General features: G+C 36.8%; 1 protein-coding gene across 6 annotated transcripts in view; it reads left to right on the top strand.

Moving 5' to 3' along the window:
- Positions 1-20,358, top strand: part of STAT4 (signal transducer and activator of transcription 4) — a 99,053-nt gene that overhangs the window by 51,105 nt on the left and 27,590 nt on the right. For all 6 annotated transcript variants that reach the window (XR_010410250.1, XR_010410249.1, XM_064586832.1 and 3 more), the window contains exons 4-9: positions 9,818-9,916; positions 11,972-12,064; positions 12,936-13,014; positions 16,407-16,492; positions 17,993-18,144; positions 20,116-20,274. Coding sequence is in view for 4 of the 6 variants with exons in the window: in XM_064586832.1 (XP_064442902.1) it covers positions 9,818-9,916; positions 11,972-12,064; positions 12,936-13,014; positions 16,407-16,492; positions 17,993-18,144; positions 20,116-20,274 (668 nt within the window). In the remaining 2 variants the exon portion in view is untranslated. The remainder of the gene's footprint in view (positions 1-9,817; positions 9,917-11,971; positions 12,065-12,935; positions 13,015-16,406; positions 16,493-17,992; positions 18,145-20,115; positions 20,275-20,358) is intronic.

The following is a 20,358-nucleotide window of genomic DNA, read 5'->3' as shown; positions in this document are numbered from 1 at the left end:
TAGGCAGAGGGAGAAGCAGGCTCCCTGCTGAGCAAGGAGCCCAGTGTGGGACTCGATCCCAGGACCCTGGGATCATGACCTGCGCCAAAGGCAGACGCTTAAGCGACTGAGCCACCCAGGTGTCCCCCTAACTTCCCAGTTCTATGACTTTCCACAAATGACATAACCCCTGGGTTTCCTAATATGTACCTTGCAGGTTACTGTCAGCATTAAAAACAAAGCCTATAAAGCCCCCTGCATATAATAGGTATTCAGTAAATGGCAGGTTCTATTATAGTTATGTTCAAGCATAAAAATGATAAGTAGAGTTTGTTAACATCTACCTTGTATTCTTCCTGTCATTTTGAATTAAGCAGTTCATTCATCTCTTAATTACAAGGCTGTGAATTCCCGAGGAGCACTGAATTTTAGTCAGCATAATGATCTAAGTAGGCTCAAACTCTCTTTTTTCCTCCTTTCAAAGCCAACAGTCATGTTTTACAAAAACCTTTGCCTAAATCAAGCAAAGAGAAAGATCTGATATGAAGTATATACATGTAATTTATCACTTCTTGTTTAGTTTTAATCATAAAAGTAACACATGCTCAATTATTTTAAAAAATTCTAATAATGCCAAAGAATTGAGATAAAAGTGAAAATTTCCATTCCCCCCAACCCCATTTCCCCGAGGATAATCATCAATGAGAGTTTGATGTGTTCCTTCCAGGTTTTTTCCTATGCCTAGAGAGTGTAGTGTTAATTATTTTCTCCCAAAGATTGTATGAATTATGCTCAAGTGAAAGCACTATACTATTATTATTTCTAATTGCTAGCTTGTGGGTTAATTTTTTCTATTCAAAGCAGCTTTTAGTGTATTTATGTGCATGCACAAGTTAGTCCTAAAGAAATGACAAGAAAGTCCTTACTGTCAAATGTTCTGAAAGCCCCAAATACATACTCTTCCTTTTTCTGGAGTTTTATATTCGTGTAAATATATTTCCTCAGTCTTCATTGTCTTTATAATCAGTATCTTCATTCATTTCTGTGAAACCAATAGGAAGATTTTTATCTTCTATTTGACTTGCCATTTGTGAGCTTTAAACTCTCCTAACACCCCCAAGAGGCAACAAAGAAAACTCCTTATGTTTATAGAGCACTTTACAAGTTACAAAGCTCTTTCTCAAACGTCTGCCATGTTGACTGTGACTCTATGATGGGCAAGCATTATTATCCCAACTGACTAATTGGACAATTAAAGCAATGAAGGTTAAAAAGTGACTTGCCTCAGGTCACGCTGGTACCAGCCACAAACCCAGGTCCCCTCAGTTGATTAGAGAGCTCTCTGGCTGCTTCTCAGAGCAACTGTCCAGAATGAGTTGAGCCTTCACAGATGTAGAACATGGCTCAGGAAACATACCCAGAATTTACAGAAGACGTCTTGATTCCTTTAAGAAGTGTTTTCTTTTCATTGAAAAAATAAGCTAAGACAAGCTATATATACCTGCAGCTAATTTTTAGCTAGTTTGTTTTAAGATGGATGTATTATTATCAGCATAAACAGAAATAAGGCATTAATCATTTCTATCCATGGAGACTCTATACCTCACTTCCTTTTTATCAAGAAAATCTTCGTGGTGACGAGACGATTTAAAACTAACTAAGCCAGAAAGGCAGGCAACTCTATTCATTTGAATTTGTTCATTCCTGCCAAGAGAAATAGCATAAGGATATGCTAGAACTGTGACTTCAATAAGATGACTTAAAAAATAAGCTTGATTTTTTAGAGCGGTCTTAAGTTTACAGAAAAACTGAGTGGAAAGTACAGAGTTCCCATCTACTCCCTTAGCCTCCCCTCACCCCTGCCAGAGAGTTTCCCCCATCATTAATATCTTGCATTCAGGTTGGTGTATTTATTACCACTGATGAATCAATAATACATCATTATTAAAGTCTATACTTTACGTCAGGATTCACTCTTTGTGTTACACAGTTCTGTGGGTCTTATTTGCAGTCATATATCCACCATTACAGTCTCATATAGAAAAGTTTCTCTGCCCTAAAATCCCCTGTGCTCCACCTATTCATCCTTCCCTCCCTCTCTGCCCCCCAACTCCTGGCAACCACTGATCCTTTTACTGTCTCCATAGTTTTGCTGTAAAGTACATAGCCTTTTTATGTTGGCTTATTTCAATTAGCAAAGGTTTTAAGTTTCCTCTTTGTGTAGCATGATAGCTCATTTCATTTTATCACTGAATAATATTCTATCATATAGATGTACCAGTTTGTTTATCCATTCACCCATTGAAGGATATCTTGGTTGCTTCTAAGTTTTGATAGTTATGAATAAATTTGATATAAACATTTGGATGCTGGTTTTGGTGTGAGCATAAGTTTTTAATTCATTTGGGTAAATACCTAGGAGCATGATTGCTGGATTGTATAGTAGGAGTATGTTTAACTTTGTCAGAAACTGCCAAACTATCTTCCAAAGTGGCTATACCATTTGAAAGTTCCTGTTGCACCATATCCTCATCTGCATTTGGTGTAGTGTGTTTTGGATTTAACCTTTCCAACAGATGTGTTGTGGTATCTCATAGTGGTTTTAATTATCATGAAAGATAATTGCTTTTTAAATCTATTAAGAGTGATCCTTCTACAGCTAGATCAGCCTTAAGACAACTAGATCAGCTCCTGTTCAAATTAGTGGGGTTTTTTCCACCATAGACATGTTCTTATGATTCTAGTGAGGAAATACTAGGTAGAAGACATTTGGAAAAATCATGTGCCCAGAATAAAGGGAAGGAAATAGTAAAAGGCTGGAGCTGAGAGCATATTGTCAAGTTAGAAATTGGCCAGTGTGTTTGGCGCTGGTATGGGGCAAGGATAAAAATGATTTAACAGCAGTATTTGGGATGATAAAAGGGAAGAGAGCTAATTGGCAACCAGAAATGTGCAGTAGATCGCAGATTGCCAATAAAAATGTGAATGAAAACATTTTACTCTGTAATTGGAGACAACTGCTTCATATCCCAGAGATACCATAACAGACCTGTAGCTCTGAAACAAATAATACATTATATGTTAAAATAAAAAAAAAAGAAGAAGATAGCAGAGGCGAAGAATGAAGGGGGGGAAATCGGAGGGGGAGACGCACCATGGGAGACTATGGACTCTGAAAAACAAACTGAGGGTTCTAGAGGGGAGGGGGTGGGGGGATGGGTTAGCCTGGTGATAGGTATTAAAGAGGGCACGTTCTGCATGGAGCACTGGGTGTTATACGCAAACAATGAATCATGTAACACTACATCAAAAACTAATGATGTAATGTATGGTGATTAACATAACAACAAAAAAAGAAATGTCAACGTTTGAGCATAATGTGGTTGTAGGTAGTTAAAACCAATGAGAAGTCAAAATGTTTCCCATTGAGATTGGGAGAAGAGCTGGTATCGCAGAGGCAGGCGGTGCCCTGCCCATATCCCCTCGGGCCTCATCATTTTAGTTCAATGTGGTGGAGTCCCAGCATCTACATTTCTTTTGCTTCAGGGCTAATGAAGACAAGAGTTGGTGTAAAAATACCCCATATCCCCTCAACCCTTGTGTAGATAGCTCTGTCACATATTCTTCACTGGCTCCCAGCCCATCTTAGCCAATGACTTGATAACACCCCCTTTTCCGATGCCTTATTTTCTTTGTCTCAGTTACCCTCCCTCCCATAATTGTGTTTTTTGGACTGGAATTCGTATTTCAGGATCAGCTTCTGGAGGAACCCAAGCTCAGACAGTTGTTGGTTACATGTTTCTGCAGAATCCCACATCCCCATTGATTACTACTGCCTCCCTCATTCAGGGCTCCCCCGAAACTTCTCCCTGTATTTGTCCTGGGACCCACTGCTTTCATCCTGCAGTTGCCAAGTCACTGCAGCCAGAAAACAATATCCGATCATTCTTGCACAATGCAGAGGAAATTAACTAAATATAGTGTTAACTCTTCCTCCTGTGTTTGCATTTTAAAGGGGGTTCTTGGAGAAAGAACTCAAAGGAGTGAATGTCTAGTTGTGAAATCTGATTCTGTGCCACCTGAATGAAGGAGATTTTTTTTTTTTTAAAGATTTTATTTATTTATTTGACAGAGAGAGACACAGCGAGAGAGGGAACACAAGAAGGGGGAGTGGGAGAGGGAGAAGCAGGCTCCACGCAGAGCAGGGAGCCCAATGTGGGACTTGATCCCAGGACCCCGGGATCATGACCTGAGCCGAAGGCAGTCGCTTAACTGACTGAGCCACCCAGGAGCCCTGAAGGAGATTATTTTAAGCAAGACTTCTCATATCCTTTACCTCTGATTCTGGTACTCCTTGGACCTTTTGGGAGAAAAAAAAGCAGATGAACTAGTCCCTCTTTAGTGATGAGTCAAAATTAGAAATTAGATGGAAGGGTAAGAGAAGAGGAATTTGAAGGAAAGCTAAAGAATTTAGTATAAAGCAGGAACAAGAATAAAACAGCATATTTATTAATTCTAAGACTCCTTTTTTTTCAGCATTTTAATCTCTGAAATGAAAATGCATCTTATAATCAATAGCATCTCTTACTTATTGTTGTCAGGTGGCAAACACAATGTCATTGTCATGGCCAGTGATGTGAAATTGGGTCACAGCTCTTCGTGTTGTTGTCACTTCAGTTGAATGATGTGCACTATTGGCGTAGCATATGTTGAGTTTAATTGCTGTTTAAAGTGTCATCAGTATGATACTGCTTTAGGATTGAAACAAACAGCTATCATGTATGCAGAATGGGGTGGGAACAAATCAGCAGGGTATAAATTTGATATTTGTTAAGCAAATTATTTGTCACTGGATGGATGATCCTAAATTCCATATTTTCATGGAAAGTAACAGTGAAGTGCTTTATAGGATGCAAGAAAGGAAGAAAGATGCACATAGGCAGAAGAAGTCATGTTATATTTTATTACTGAGATTCATGCAAAAGGATTGCCTACCATACACAAAGCAACAGTGTCAAGAGAAATTGCCAAATTCCTCACAATAGGTGAATGCAATCTCAGTGTGATAGGAAGCTAGAGTAAATGAATCCTGCATTGCAAGGAACTATCTTGAAGATGTATGATATCCATTTATCAGAAATTTCCTGCTGATTTGGAACAGAATGCACTTAACTTCCAGCATGATGCCATTGAGGAAAAAGTTCAATATGTGTTTAATCAAATAGGTAATGCCTGGTGTGAGAATTTGTCTTCTTTGAGGAGACTTAAAATTACACTGTCAATGCAAAATGATCTTTAAAGGGATCAAGAATATGAGTTTGAGTTATGACAAGCAGTGTGTCACTGTAATCTTATACCTGCCAATTGTTGAAGTTACTGCCATATTTAATTTAATTTAAACAATGTCTAAGAAGAAGTTCTTTTAAAATATTGGGAGTGGACCCAAAGAGTATGGTTAATGGTTGAGCTGATAAAGGGCTGGTTAGAAGTCTTCTGGAATAGCCATCGAGGAACCTACTATGTTTTCTAGTCTTCAGTGATTTTATGGATGTGTTTCTGAGCAGTTAAATAATAATTTCATCTAAAAGCTTAGTGATATGGTTGTGAATCATGATGGCATGACTAGGCCACTACAATCCCTCCATGTTTCTGTGAACAAACCATTAAGGACCACTTGCAGAAGGAGTGTGAGTCCTGGTTCTTGTCGGAAGATTTTCTATTAAGAACTTCTGGTAAGATCAGGAAAGTGTCCGCATCAAAACTTACAGGATGGAGACAGTAGTTGTGAACACTTTACGGAAATGCTGCCTCACTGATATTTTTGATGTCCCAGAGGACATTATTTTATGGAAAAACATGAATTCCAATGAGTCTAAGTTGAAGAGAGATTCAGAAAATTTGAATTCTAAGTATATGAAGAAGTTTTAGGAATACATTAACCAATTTACTTCACATGTATTTACCCTTTTTATATATGCACAGTACTGCTGTGTGATTTTAAATATTTATATCTCCATAGAAATAAATCCAGTCCTTTCAGGAAGGATAAAATAAAAATCCCAAGTGATAAAAAGCATTATGTCATCGTTTATATTTTTGCTTCAAAGCTAAAAGCATCATTAAAGTTCAGGTCACAGAAATGGGAGGCTTGACTCACTAGTAATGGGTAAGTCTGAGTGTGTGGGGCAGCATTACCAGGACAAAAAGCCACAGAATAGATTTTAACACACCTCTTTCAACAATTGATGAAATTAACCAGGAAACAAAATCCACAAGGATGCAGAAATTTGAACAAAACAATGAACAAACTTGGGTTCATGAGCCTGGATAAGACATTTGCAGTGAACAACTGCAGACTTCGCAATCTCCACAAGCTTATGAGAGGTGCATCTGCTGGGCCACAGAGCAAGTCTCAGCAAATTTGAAGTGGTTGAAGTCACTCAGAACATCTACTCTGATTAGAATTTTTTAAATCTATTTAAAAAATCAGTTAAGGAGCGCCTGGGTGGCTCAGTTGGTTAAGCCTCTGACTCTTGGTTTTGTCTCAGGTCACGATCTCAGGATTGGCGTGGAGCCTGCTTAAGATTCTCTCTCTCTCCCTTTCCCTCCGCCCCTAGTGGCCCACTCGAGAGCTCACTCTCTCTCTCTAAAATAAAATAAATAAATAAAATCCTTTTAAAAAATCAGTTAAAAAACCAGAGAAGTAGAAAACCCCTATGTTTGGAAATTAACCAGTACATTTCTAAGTAAGACTTAGGATGAAGGTAAAATTCTGATGGAAGTTAGATGTTAGAAAAGGGAAAAAATGTTATCAATATTCACACAAGATATGATTTATGTATGTGGAAAATCCAAGAGAGTCTACAGATAAATTGTTAGAATTGTTGAGATACTAAAAACACATTATTAGAGTCAATAAGAGTTTAGCAAAGTTGCTAGCTTCCAAATCAATATATGGAAGTCAAATATATTTCTACATGCCAGCAAAAACAATTAGGAAAGAAAGATACTATTTATTTTGTTATCAAAATACCAATTATATGGAAATAAACCTAACAAAAAATGTGTAAGATCCTCATAGATAATTATAATGCTTAATAGAGAAACATTAAAGAAGACCCCAATAAATGGATTAGAATACAATTATAAAGATGCCAAGTCTCCCAAATGTATCTAAAAATATAGTGCCATTCAAATTCTCAACATAGTTATATGTATGTGCGCAGGTTGACGAGCTGGTTCTAAAATTTATATGGAAATGCAAAGACACCTACTTGACATCAAAATTTATTATAGAGCTCTAGTAATTAAAATAGGCTGTTGACAAAACAGAGATAGAATTCTAAGATAGAATAGAGCTCAGAAGCAAACCCATCCACATGTGGATCTTGACTTATGAAAAGTGTTGGCCCAGCAGAGCATGGTGAAAAAACAGAATGTTCAAGAAATACAGTCAGAACGGAGTATCCATATAGAAAAATGTGAAAAAGACCTCTCATTATTAGCAAACTCCAACTGAATTACAATGAAAGACAACACTATAAAGACTTAACAGAGGGAAAACAACCTCCATGACTGGAGGTTAGGGAAACATTTCATAAGTCATAAAAAGCACTAACCATAAAGAGAAGAATTAATAAGTTTGACTTCACTAAAATAGAAACTTCTATTCATTGCCACTTGGGGAAAGACAAGATACAGAGCAGAAGATATATGCACTATACATGCATGAGACAAGAGAGACACACAACAGAAAATGTGCAGTTTTTTTCTCTCTGGTGTTCTCTTCCTCCCACCAACACACGCTCAGGGGTGTTTTTTTGTTTTGGTTTGGTTTGGTTTTGGTTGCTTTTTTTTTTTTTTTTTTGAGGCCCATATACGTGGTAACTGAAAGGTGAACATGAGTACATCTTTGATATTTACAAAAATAAAAAGCACTAATTTGGTTTTGAATCTATAATGATCAATTTTCCATAAGAAGTTTTTGTCTCATACATTTAAGGGAGGGACTAAGTTAGGAAAAATGCAAAAGGAAAGTGAAAAGATAGCCTAGATGGACACGATGGTGATCTTGTGCTCTGAACAAGGGAGAAAAATGAATAGTTTAACCTTCTAAGACATGAGGGGAAACTGAATCTGAAAGGGAAGGTAAACAGTTCAAGTAGGAAAGGAAAAGGAAAATGTGCACAATGGAGCTGACAAATGTAGAAAGATAATATCTGAATGATCATGGAAAAGCTCCTATAATGGTGAGAAAAACAAGGACAAATAAGAGTGATTCTCAGGGTCTTACAGGAACTCCAGATCTTGGACAGGAAGAGGAGTTTTCAAATTTACATAAGTAACAGAGCCTCCAAAGGAGCCCCAGAAGAAGCCCTTTATTTTTAACAATGGAATATTTGCAAAATAAAGGCAAAATGAGAAAACATTGTTTTTTCTTGGGAAGTTGAATGGAAGGTATATGGAAAACATCAGTAGATAGGAAAATTAACAACCAACAGGAACAAATTCTAACTAGAGAGAATCTGAAATTGTCAGCATGCAGAAATGGGAAATTTCGTATCTCTGCTTAATAAAAAGGATCATTTTAATTTCTTTACCTTATGAACTTCTGTCAATTCATTTTTATTTTTTTCTTTGGAGCTTTCTGATTTAAAAGGGAAAAAAGAGTTTTGAAGCCTGTAGAATATGGAAGAGCAGGAACTCAGAAACTTGGTGTTTACCCTCGTTTTACAAATCAATGTCCTAATTAATGTGCATCATCTAATAAAACTGTGGCAGCAGTGAAGGTCATAAAAATGTTTACAACCTCATTTCGTCCCTTGAAAGACCCTTTGGTTTGTCAGTCTGTATAATCTGTATAATCTTCCTTTTGATTAATTGTTAATTTTCCACTTTATGGATAGTTATTTTATTTTTTTTCTCTTATTGACCCGTTTGACCATTTCGTAGCTAATTAGCACGTCCTTCAGAGAGGAGGGTAGAGGGAAACTAAATAAATGTATTTGTCTACATTTATGAAGCTTCCTGTTAACCCTGGCTTGGAAAAGGTCTATTAACAAAGACGTTTAACACTATTGACTAAAATGATGGTGTTGTTGGGATCAGTCCTATAAACCCAGACAGCTGAAACTCCTACAGGGTCTTGGCAGGTAAGGCAAATTATTAGTGCCTGGGTTTCTCAGTGGTGGATACAATGGCAGCTGTGGGAGGTACATGCTCCTCCTGAAGGGATTATAATATTTAACTCACATGGCGTACCGACCGGCTGAATTAAGCCCATAGGCTGCCAGTTCCAAGTTCTGCACCATTAGCCCGGGTAGTAAAAAATGTATATGCTTAGGTGTGATAAAAATATTGTTGCTGAAATGTGTGATAGTCTCCCTCTAGTAAATTCATATAGTTATAAGCTAGTTAACATGAACAACGGTAAACAGGGACCAAAGAATGCTTTAAACTTACCACGGAGCACAGAGTGAACGGGCGAACGGCTGGAGCACCCCGGTGCATAATCATTTACAAAGAAGTAACTCTTTTACCTAGAACCTATCCTAAGCCTAAAATAAACGGATCCTCCCGAGTGTGTGTTCAGGGCCTTTCCTAAGGGGTGTTCAAGAATTATTTTTAATTATTAAAAATGATTTTTGAAGAGAGAGCAATATGCTCCATAGGAGTTTCACAATACATGTTTCTGTGGCTTTAGAATAGATTGTTGAAACAAATCCCAAATAGTTTCGTATATTTATTGAGAGATTATTTTTGATTTACAAGTAGTGATGTTTTCATATGATGTATATATTTAAGCTTTTATGTTTGTTTTTGCTCACTTTTTTTCCAGGGAAAATTTCATGGAAATCCAATGCACGTAGCTGTGGTTATTTCGAATTGTTTAAGGGAAGAGAGGAGAATATTGGCTGCAGCCAACATGCCCGTTCAGGTAATATTTTCTGAACTTGTGGTCTTGTTATCACTTGGAACTCCATTTTTCTGAAACAGAAATTCTTACCTTCTTCCCCATCAGCTCCTTCTCCCTGTGTTAATGGTGCCACCATCCTTCCAGTCACTTGGAATCAAGATCTTAGGATCATCTTCGAGTAATTCCTTTTCTCTGCCTTCATACTGAGATAATTACCAAGGCTTTCTAGAGTTTGTTTCTGGACTCCTCTCTATACATTCTTTTCTGTTTCCATTGGTCACACTCTGGTCCATGGTCTTACAATATCAGTTGAGGAATATAGTTAACTGCCTCCTAGCTGAATTCCTAACTACCGTTTGGACTTTGCTTCCCTCAGCATGATTATCCTCAGGGACTGATCTTTGTCAAAACCTTCTATGGCTCCCGATTTCCTACCCCCCACCAGTCCAAAACTACACATACAAAATTTTATCTTATGGAAACTCCATAAATACTTGCTTGTTGATTGTTTCAATGTACTTTGCCCTGCTGTATTTTAGATTATATTTTATCACACTATTCTCAGTGAATTCAGAGCCCCTATCAAAGACAAGTAGAGGGATCAATGAAGTCCTTGGGAATACTTTTTCAGTTAATCCTTATAAAAAGGAAAGAGTATGTAAGTAATCAGTTTCCAGATGATGTCCTCCATAATTTAGTAAATCACACCACTATATGTATTTCTAAAGGTCCCAGGAAAGTATCTTTTTTGAGCTGTTAAGAATGTTTAGACTTAGTTATTGTCGTGTTATGGTTGTTTTTGGAAAAATATGAAATTTTAACAATTTGCTCTTCTTTTTTAGATAAAGGATAATATTTTTATTTAATTTAAAATCTAAAGTATAGTGCTTCTAAAGTAAATATAGTTTGATTCAGTGCATTTTAGGTAAAAATTAAGATGCTCTTACTACTAATATATGATATTCTCACATATATTCTCAGCTATCCTTTTCTATATCCCTCTTATCTCCAGTCATTTTAGTGTGTGGGGGGGGGGGAGGGGTGTGGGTGTGGGTGTTGTCTTCAAATGTCAGGTATCAGTCAAATTAGAAACTACAAACAATCTGCCAGTACCACATACTACCACAAAAATTTCAAACCTTCAAACCAATATACAAATACATGGAAGCATATATATAGAGAGAGAGAGAGAAAGAGAGAGAGAGAGAGGGATTTTATAACTATTTTTCCAATCTGAAGAATGTGGTTTGGTTGAAAGAACACTTGATTTGTAGCCAACCACATTAGTTCTACTTGAGGTTCCACCACTGATTTGCTTAGTCAAGTCATCAGCCTTTCTAACTGGAGCTCTTCTCCCAACTCTAAGGCAAAGGTTGCTGACATTCTAACTGGGTATCTATGTGGCTTGATATCTAAGGAACACATTCAGTGTCTTTATATCTAAGGAACACTCAATGTTAGATTATTTGAATGACCAAGAAATGGTGCGTGGAAAGGTTGGTTAGCCTTTCTATTTAGGCTAACATTTTTAGATATTCTTTAGTGAATTCCCTTTGTTCCAGTGTAAAAGTAAATCTCATCCTAGCAGAGTCAACATCCCTAATTCTGAATTTAAGTCCAATTTAATGTAGTTTTGCTATACTCATTTTTAAATTACATGTATTCATTTTAGAGAATTTCAAAAGCAACGTAAGTCTGTTATAGAAAATTAGGAAAAGAAGTTTAAGCCACAGAATCATCTGTAATTCCACTTACATATTGATAATGTTTTGGTGTGTGTGTTCTTCCAATCATATGTACTTGAGTTTACATGTCTATACATATACCCATATATTTATACATACATATATATAAGGAAGAGGGATCATAAATACATGGTGTTTTTATAATTTGCTCTATTTCTTAACAACGTAATGCTACTTTAAATGTCATTAAATAAAGTATGCTTTTTAATGGCTGTGTAGTATTCCATATCCTATAAATTCAAACATCATTTCAAAGTATACTACATATACTACACATATCATAAACTTGTTTTATTCATATCATTGAAATTTCAAGACATTCTTTTTCCAGGGACCTCTGGAGAAATCCTTACAAAGTTCTTCAGTCTCAGAAAGGCAGAGGAATGTGGAGCACAAAGTGGCTGCCATTAAAAATAGTGTGCAGGTGAGTAAGCTCATAGAAACCAAGCAAGGCTAGCTATTGCCCCCAAACATCTAACTGTGCCCAAAGTTAGTCCTTACAGAAATCACAGGGCAATTTGATAATAAAATAACTATCTTTCACATACTATGTTCATATTAGAAAAGATTTCTTGGGGGGGAACTTTTCAGCTTTAATTTACTGGAGACTGGGCCTACCTCACCAAACTCCATGCTTCTAAACCTTCACATTGTAAATCTCTGCATTTGTCTATAAAAGTGAGGATGACCACCATCACAGGATTGCTGTGAAGGACTATATGAGATAATATAAGAAAAGCCTTTAGCCCAGATCTTGGCACTTAATACCTATTATGAGCAGACAGCCATCACCAGGTTTGGAGAAGAGCAAAGTGAAATCTCAAAACAGAAACAAGACACAGGGATATTTTTCTAAGAAGTAGAGAGGGGGAAAAATGTAGACTGAATTGCCATAAACTACAGCAGATTAGAATGGAGACTTTAAGTGAAAAGATAATTGGTACGTTAATGCAGAGTTATATGGGACTAAAAGGGAAAAGGTATCCATATTCTCCAGCAAAATAAAAGACATTAGTAGAGTCATTTGGAACTAAATGAGAAATAAGAGGCAAGATGCTGAAAGATTTCCAAATGATCAGGAAGTACAAATGGAAAAGCAGATTTAGTCTGGTTCTTCCAGTGCTATTCAACCTTCATGGGTATTGCTCTTTAGAAATGTAGGTTCTATACACTTAGTCCAGGACGTGACTAGAGGCCGGAAGCACCAAACAGCATACTTGGAAATACTGATGATGATGTTTCACTGACATGCTTAATTAAAACAACAGAGTGAGTATGTTTTCTTTTGTAAAAAGATGACAGAACAAGACACCAAATATTTAGAAGACCTGCAAGATGAATTTGACTACAGGTATAAAACAATTCAGACAATGGGTAAGTTTTTATTTTGTCTATAATTCTACTTAGGGACATAAAGACAACATGACTAGGATTTCCTCTTTATACTGACAAAATTGACAAATTGATCTACCTCCTTAAGGGAAGTGCTTTTGTTTTTGTTTTAAAGAGATAGTACAGGAGAGGAGTATTTTGCTTCCTCCTTTTCTTTCCATATAAATATATTTTTTTTACCAACCAATTCAAAATAAATTATAAAGCTCATGAGAAATCACTCCTACTTTAAGCACATATCTCCAAAAACTAAAAACATTCTCCTATAGAATCAAGACATCATTATCATGACTAAGAAAAGTAATGATAGTTGCCTAGTATGATCAGGAAATTACTAATGTCATCCCTAGGTGAGTTTTTTAATATGTTTTTTAAGATTGTAAGTAGAAACATAAGGCATCTGGCTGGCTCAGTCGATAAAGCCCACGACTCTTGATCTCAGGTTCATGAGTTCAAGCTCCACACTGGTGTGGAGACTGCTTTAAAAAAATTTTTTTTTAATTATAGGTAGAATGTGATTCACTGTAGGAAATTTGGAATATAGACAAAAGCATTAAAAAATAAAAAATCACACAAAATTCCACTATCTGTAGATAAACACTGTCAAAATGTTAGTATGTCTCCTTCCAACAGTTTCCCTATACATTCAAATACACACATATCTATTTATTTGCAACAAACTTGAGATAATCCTTTACATAGGTTTGTGTATTGCATTCTGAAGTTTTAAGTATTTTCCCATATCATAAAAATCTTCAAAAACATAATTTCAATAACTGTATAAATGTCAAAATGTAAGGACACTGCAATTGTTTGACTATATCTTTGTGATTAAACATTGAATTTGTTTACAATTTGATGTTTTTTTAAAAAATAGAAAGGAAGAATGAGAATATTTACAGTGTCTAAAATTTACAAGTAACAGGATTGATCGTTTGAAGTGTGTTCCCATTAGTGGGAGAATCAGAGAAATTCCAATTAGATTGAGATTAACAGGATTGTTAATAGGACTGTACCAATGTTAATTTGCTGGCTTCGATAACTGTACTATGCTGATGTAAGATATTAGAGGAAGCTGGATAAAGGGCAGATGGGAACTCTACTATTTTTGCAACTCTTTTGTAATTCTAAAATTATTTTTAAATAATTCTTAAAAACAAATTGGATAGAAATCTTTTATTTACAGAAGCATCTTTAACTATTGAAATGTTAACTTAAAATTTATCTGGAAGGAAGTATGGATGATTGTGACCAAGCGCTTCACTTTTATCTCAGATTTAAAAGTGAGGATATTAGGATAGGAATCTTGTTTGGCATAGGTGAGGAGTGATGTGTTATCCTGGCATCTCCAGGATGTATTGACTCCCAGGAAATAATATTTAAAATGTTTGTAGTTGCAGGACACATGGGTGGCTCAGTCAGTTAAGCAAATGACTCCTGATTTTAGCTCAGATCATGATCTCAGGGTCGTGGGATCGAGCCCCGCATTGGGCTCTGCACTTAGAGTGGAGTCTGCTTGTCCCTCTCGCTTCCCCTCCGTCCCTTCCCCTGCTCGCTCACTCTCTTAAATAAATAAATAATCTTTAAAATGTTCATAGTTGCTTATATGTACAGTTTTTCCCTTCAGAAGAAATGGCACAAACCTGGGGATTATCAGAGCTTATCAGAGGGATCGTGATCCTAAAAATGTTTACAACTGCCAATTTCACCAAGCGTTACAGTCCACTGAAAGCAGTCTCACCCAGGGCGCCTGGGTGGCTCAATCATTAAGTGTCTGCCTTCCGCTCAGGTCATGATCTTAGGGTCCTGGGATTGAGTCCCGCATCGGGCTCCCTGCTCCACGGGAAGCCTGCTTCTCCCTCTCCCTCTCCCACTCCCCCTGCTTGTATTTCCTCTCTCGCTGTGTCTCTCTCTGTCAAATAAATAAATGGAATCTTCAAAAAAAAAAAAAAAGAAAAGGAAGCAGTCTCACCCGAAATCTCATATGTGAACCACCAATTTAAGAAGTAGGATGTGGGCGCCTGGGTGGCTCAGATGGTTAAGCGTCTGCCTTCGGCTCAGATCGTGATCCCAGGGTCCTGGGATGGAGCCCCGCATCGGGCTCCCTGCTCGGCGGGAAGCCTGCTTCTCCCTTTGCCTCTCTCTGTCTCTCATGAATAAATAAATAAAAATCTTAAAAAAAAAAAAAGAAGTAGGATGTAACAAAATACATTAAACAATAAAATTATTTTGGACTTAATATATGACAATTACTATAATTAGTACTTCATGAGCATTACGAAGAATAAAAAATGCTCATTCTGTCATTAACATCAACTTTAAGTATTCATTTTGTTGGTTATAAGTGAAATGAAATGTTTTAAGTGAAATGAAAGATGCACAGGAAACAAGTTGTATCTTGCTGGTGAAGACTGAAAAGCATTAGAAAATGAAGTTTTGGGTTTATGAAAGACTATATATGAGCAAGATTTTGCTACACGTGGGATCTAGGAATTAGAAAGTTTGTGAATTAATACAACCAGGAATGATTTCCCGGATTTCAGTGCTGTTTTGTGGAGAAATTTGGCACAATGTTGTTTTGCAGTCTCTTTTTCACAATTACTCAAGTCAGACCGGCATTTCCGACCTTCACTCTGCATAAACAAGAGGGTTGGTATAAACAATCACTTGCTGTAGACCAATAAAGTTAAAGGTTCAAGTTAAAGAGTATAAATGTTTATTCCATGTCTCCCATTTAAGAGGATAAGCCATTTGGGGTTTTTTCAGTCAGAGATTTTTCTTCCTTTGTAATTCTTTCCGACTTCTAGTTTTACTGTGAGGCAAGCCCATTTTGCAAAGGAAAAAAAAGGTTGGGGGGGGGAGCAAAGGATTTAGTCTTTATTAGTTCATGAGACTAAGTGGATAAAACTGCAACCCTTCCAGGCAGTTTTCTGTAATTCCTGGATAAAAAGTAGAGCGGGAACAGGTGGGTAAAGGGATCAGGAAGAATCAAATATGATTTAATAATGGGCACAAAGATGGCCCCTTTCCTACTTATGCCAGCTAGGTAGGGTTATTGTCAGTGTAGAGGTGTCTAAAAAGGAATGCATTTCAAAAACCTTTTTAACCCTCTCCCCACCCCAAAAAGGAGAATGGTGTGAGGAATGGTCTTCTGTCAAGGTCTGTAAGATAGAGAGCTCCTCCCTGGCTTGCTTGGAGGTGATCCTTCTTGGCAAATGAACAGATAGGGACTTACTTTCAAGCTCTTCTGCAATGGCCGCATTTAGTCTCTTGTATCTTAGGACTTAAGGATGGGGATTGCATCAGACTTGGCTTTCGGGACAGAGAGCTTCGCCTTGGAGAGGACTCTAAATCTCATCTCTTTTCCTTCACAGATCAGGGGGACAAGAACAATGCCCTAATGAATCAGGAAATTTTGACTCTTCAAGAAATGCTTAACAGTCTCGACTTCAAGAGAAAGGTTAGTGAAGAACGTTAAGTTGGCCTTTTGCCTCTTTTTCCCCTTTTCCTATATTCTGCTCCCACTGAAAAGAATCAAGCTCTTGGATTCATTCAGTTTTATTTAAGCTGAATGAATAAACGGCAGTGTTTCTAGGAAGAGTGCCATACTGTTTGCCATGCTTCTCTTCCTAAGTTTACAAAGCTGGCCCTCTCTCGAGTTTATCTATCTTGTTTATGCAGTACATTTACTGTACCATTAATTTCAAGGCAAACATTTTACCCAGTTTTTATTTGCCACTATTTCAGACATGACCATTTTAGTTTCTGTACTTAATATGCTGATATGGGTTCTACTACATGTATAACTAAAATATTACTTGATGGCCGCTAAAATTTTATTAGAAAAATCAACATTCCAGTTTCCACTCTGAAAAATGACCTCATGCTAAGTAATTGAATAGATTTCAGGATAGTTCACTGACAACTGAACGTATTCAATCTAACCTCCTTTCAAGGAGAGGAGAAAGCTTTTTCTGGCTCAATGAAATATTTTAAAAGGGGGAAACAGCTCTATTTCAACTTTCTATCTCTCCTTGAAAATAAATGCAATTGAAATTTGAGCAGTCACTGATAAATCCAGAGTTTATTTCTAAAAGTTCAGCTTCATTTTTTGTGCAGGAATTTGTGTGAGCACAAATAAATGTAAAATTTATTTTCACCCTACATTATAAACTTCAACAGTTAGAAATCAGATTTTAAACATGCCAATATTTAATCCAAGATAAGCTTAATGCATTTATGCATAATAGATCTATGCTATATGTTTTATGCGTGCTATCTTATTCTGCTTTAGAAATAAGATTTTAAGACAGAAGGAGCCTTGGAAATAATTTGTTCCAATCACCTCATTGTATAGGTCAGAAGACCAAGTTCCAGCAAAGTCAAGTGGTTTTTCCAGATTCACGTGGCTTGTCACAAAACCAGGATAGGAATTCACACCTTCTAATCCTTAGGCCTTTGAAAGTTAAACTTCTCCACTATACCTCCCTCAACCCAGATAAAGTCCTAAAAACACTAACACAGAAAGGCTCAAATTTTAGTCACCACATTTTAGAATAAATGCATATATTTATAAGAATATAAATTTAATTTATGTCTTTTTAAAAAGCAGAGATATGGCTGTATGACTAGAAGATCCAATATTGTCACAGGAGTTACAAATTCAATGGATTTGAATTTGTACTAGATGATATTCAATGATATTATGAGATGGTATGAGATTGTTAACTGCGATCATGCTTTTTCCTTTAATAACATTACTTAATTATAAGAATTTAATATGGAAAGTTGGAAAAGGCAGTGCTGTGATAAATAGAAGGTAGTATTTGATAAAATATTTGGTGAGAATTTTAACCAAGCCTTTATCCCCCAGGTCAGACAAATCATTTCACGGGTTGAATTACGAGTGACTTCGGTTGTATCTCACGAAAATCTTTTCAGTAGTCACCTTTGTTTTTAGGAAGCCCTCAGTAAGATGACCCAAATAGTAAATGAAACGGACTTGTTAATGAACAGCATGCTGATGGAAGAGCTGCAGGACTGGAAGAGGAGACAGCAGATCGCCTGCATCGGCGGGCCGCTCCACAATGGGCTCGACCAGCTTCAAAACTGGTAAAACGAATTGACTTTAGTTTCTAGTGAAAACCACAGGAAGTACAAAACTTCAGTTTCGCTCAGCCAGAGAAGGCAGGCTCAGACCAAAACATAAATTCATTGAGGTTATTGATGGTTTATTAGCCGCTGGGAACTCCAAGGTTGAGAAAAAATCGATGCATACCATACGTATTTTTACTCTTATTCCCCTGAGGCCAAAAATAAAGCATCTGTAGAAATCTGTAGAATGCATAAGAATTGCTTAATTCTCTCCCATAATATATTAACCTTAAAAGACTCCAATGAATATTTGAAACCAGCAATGAATACAACTTTCTATAGGGACGTAAGAAGCACTAGCTTCAAAAGCTTGGGAAAAGATATCTCAGTTTTTAAAGGTATATCTTAAGAAGCTGGAATTAAACACTGGTTTTGTGTTTTCAACAGAGTGATTTATTTTTGTATTTAAATGAAAAATCTCAAATGGCTCCTACGACCTGACATCCCCAATGCATGCACATAGGCAATCATATGCAGATATTACCCTTTGTATTACAAGAACAAATGTTGATAGGGTTTTCCTCATCCATGCGACATAAAAATATCTGATTGAAAGAACACTTAGAAAAAAATAATGAAAAAGAAGGAAAACATTCAGTTGAAATCTAAAATTGCTTTCAAAGGGTACAATTCAGTTCAATGGAAATATGTCATAACTGGGGCCATTTGCACTGAAACCTCTGCCCTGCCGGGCCTTCTTCTCCAGAACAGTAAGGAATTGGGCTCTTTCTAAAACATACTGAGTGTGCTCGCTTCGGCTCCACATATACTAAAACGTACTGAGTGTCCTTGGGGAGATACTTCTATTCTCTAACCTCACTGTAATAATAAACAGTAAATACATAATAAAAATAAAATATAATAATAAAAATAATAAACAACAAAGGAAGCAATCAAGAACTTAGGAGATAACAGTGCTTATACCAAAATTGGTGGGGGGTGGACAGATGTTTTTATAGCACTATGTGGGGAGTAAACTTCTAAGTAGAAAGAGCTGCTGTCGGGGCCAGATGGACTTACCAAGTCTGTCCAGACATCCCACCTCTTCTCTAGTTGATGGTCCCTTGGGTGTCCGTTTCAGGCTGTCTCTTCCCTAGACTTCGGGCCCAAGTTCCCACCTTCATTTCCAAGGTGAGATCACCACATAGTGAGTAAAACTCTAAGCCTGTACCTTTCTCCAGACAGATCATTTTTGGCCAATACTTAGGATTTGTAAAAAACATATGTTTTGTGAAAAACATAAAAAATTTCATATTGTTTTTTTTTCTTTAGTATTCTTGTACATAACATTCTTCATATCATGTATCTTTAAAGTTTTAAATTTGCTCTTTCTTTATCCATTAATGAGTGCCATATCCTTAACATCTATATGTTTAACAGACTTTTAAACAAACATTAAAAGGGATTTGGTTCCTGATGTTGACAAAATTTTATAAATGATTTCTATAACTACAGGTATAAATGACAAAACATTGAAAACATTTTCCATCTGTCATGCATCTTAGAGGAAAAAAAGGATTGGGGGAATAAACATAAAGAACTGCCACTAACCTTTAATGGAATTAAGTGAATGATTTTGTTAATTGAATAATTATTTAATAATTTATTGCTTGCTAATGTGGCTAACAGTTAAAATGGTAGATTTTTTTTTAATGGAAAGGCCCCTTGCTTTTTTTTTTTTTTTAATTTTATTTATTTATTTGACAGAGAGAGACACAGCGAGAGAGGGAGCACAAGCAGGGGGAGTGGGAGAGGGAGAAGCAGGCTTCCCGCAGAGCAGGGAGCCCGATGCGGGGCTCGATCCCAGGACCCTGGGATCATGACCTGAGCCGAAGGCAGACGCTTAATGACTGAGCCACCCAGGTGCCCCAGAATGGTAGATTGTTAAGTGGGAAAACTACCTGCTGATTTTCATTTGCTGTTTGATAGCTTCACACTGTTGGCAGAAAGTCTGTTTCAACTCAGAAGGCAATTGGAGAAATTAGAGGAACAGTCTACTAAAATGACATATGAAGGAGACCCCATCCCCATGCAAAGAGCACATCTGCTAGAAAGAGTCACCTTCTTGATCTACAACCTTTTTAAGAAGTAAGTAAATTTAAATGTCTCATGGCGGCCTCAGTCCTGTGGAGTTGTAAGGACACCCTGGCTGGGGTTTTGGTGTTAAGGTGA

Source organism: Mirounga angustirostris, unplaced genomic scaffold, assembly GCF_029215605.1.
Source record: "Mirounga angustirostris isolate CCGP_5_RB_7025 unplaced genomic scaffold, mMirAng1.0.hap1 SCAF_3, whole genome shotgun sequence".
NCBI lineage: Eukaryota > Metazoa > Chordata > Mammalia > Carnivora > Phocidae > Mirounga > Mirounga angustirostris.
The sequence above is the reverse complement of the archived record's forward strand: the minus strand, read 5'-3'. Positions and strand labels throughout refer to the sequence as shown.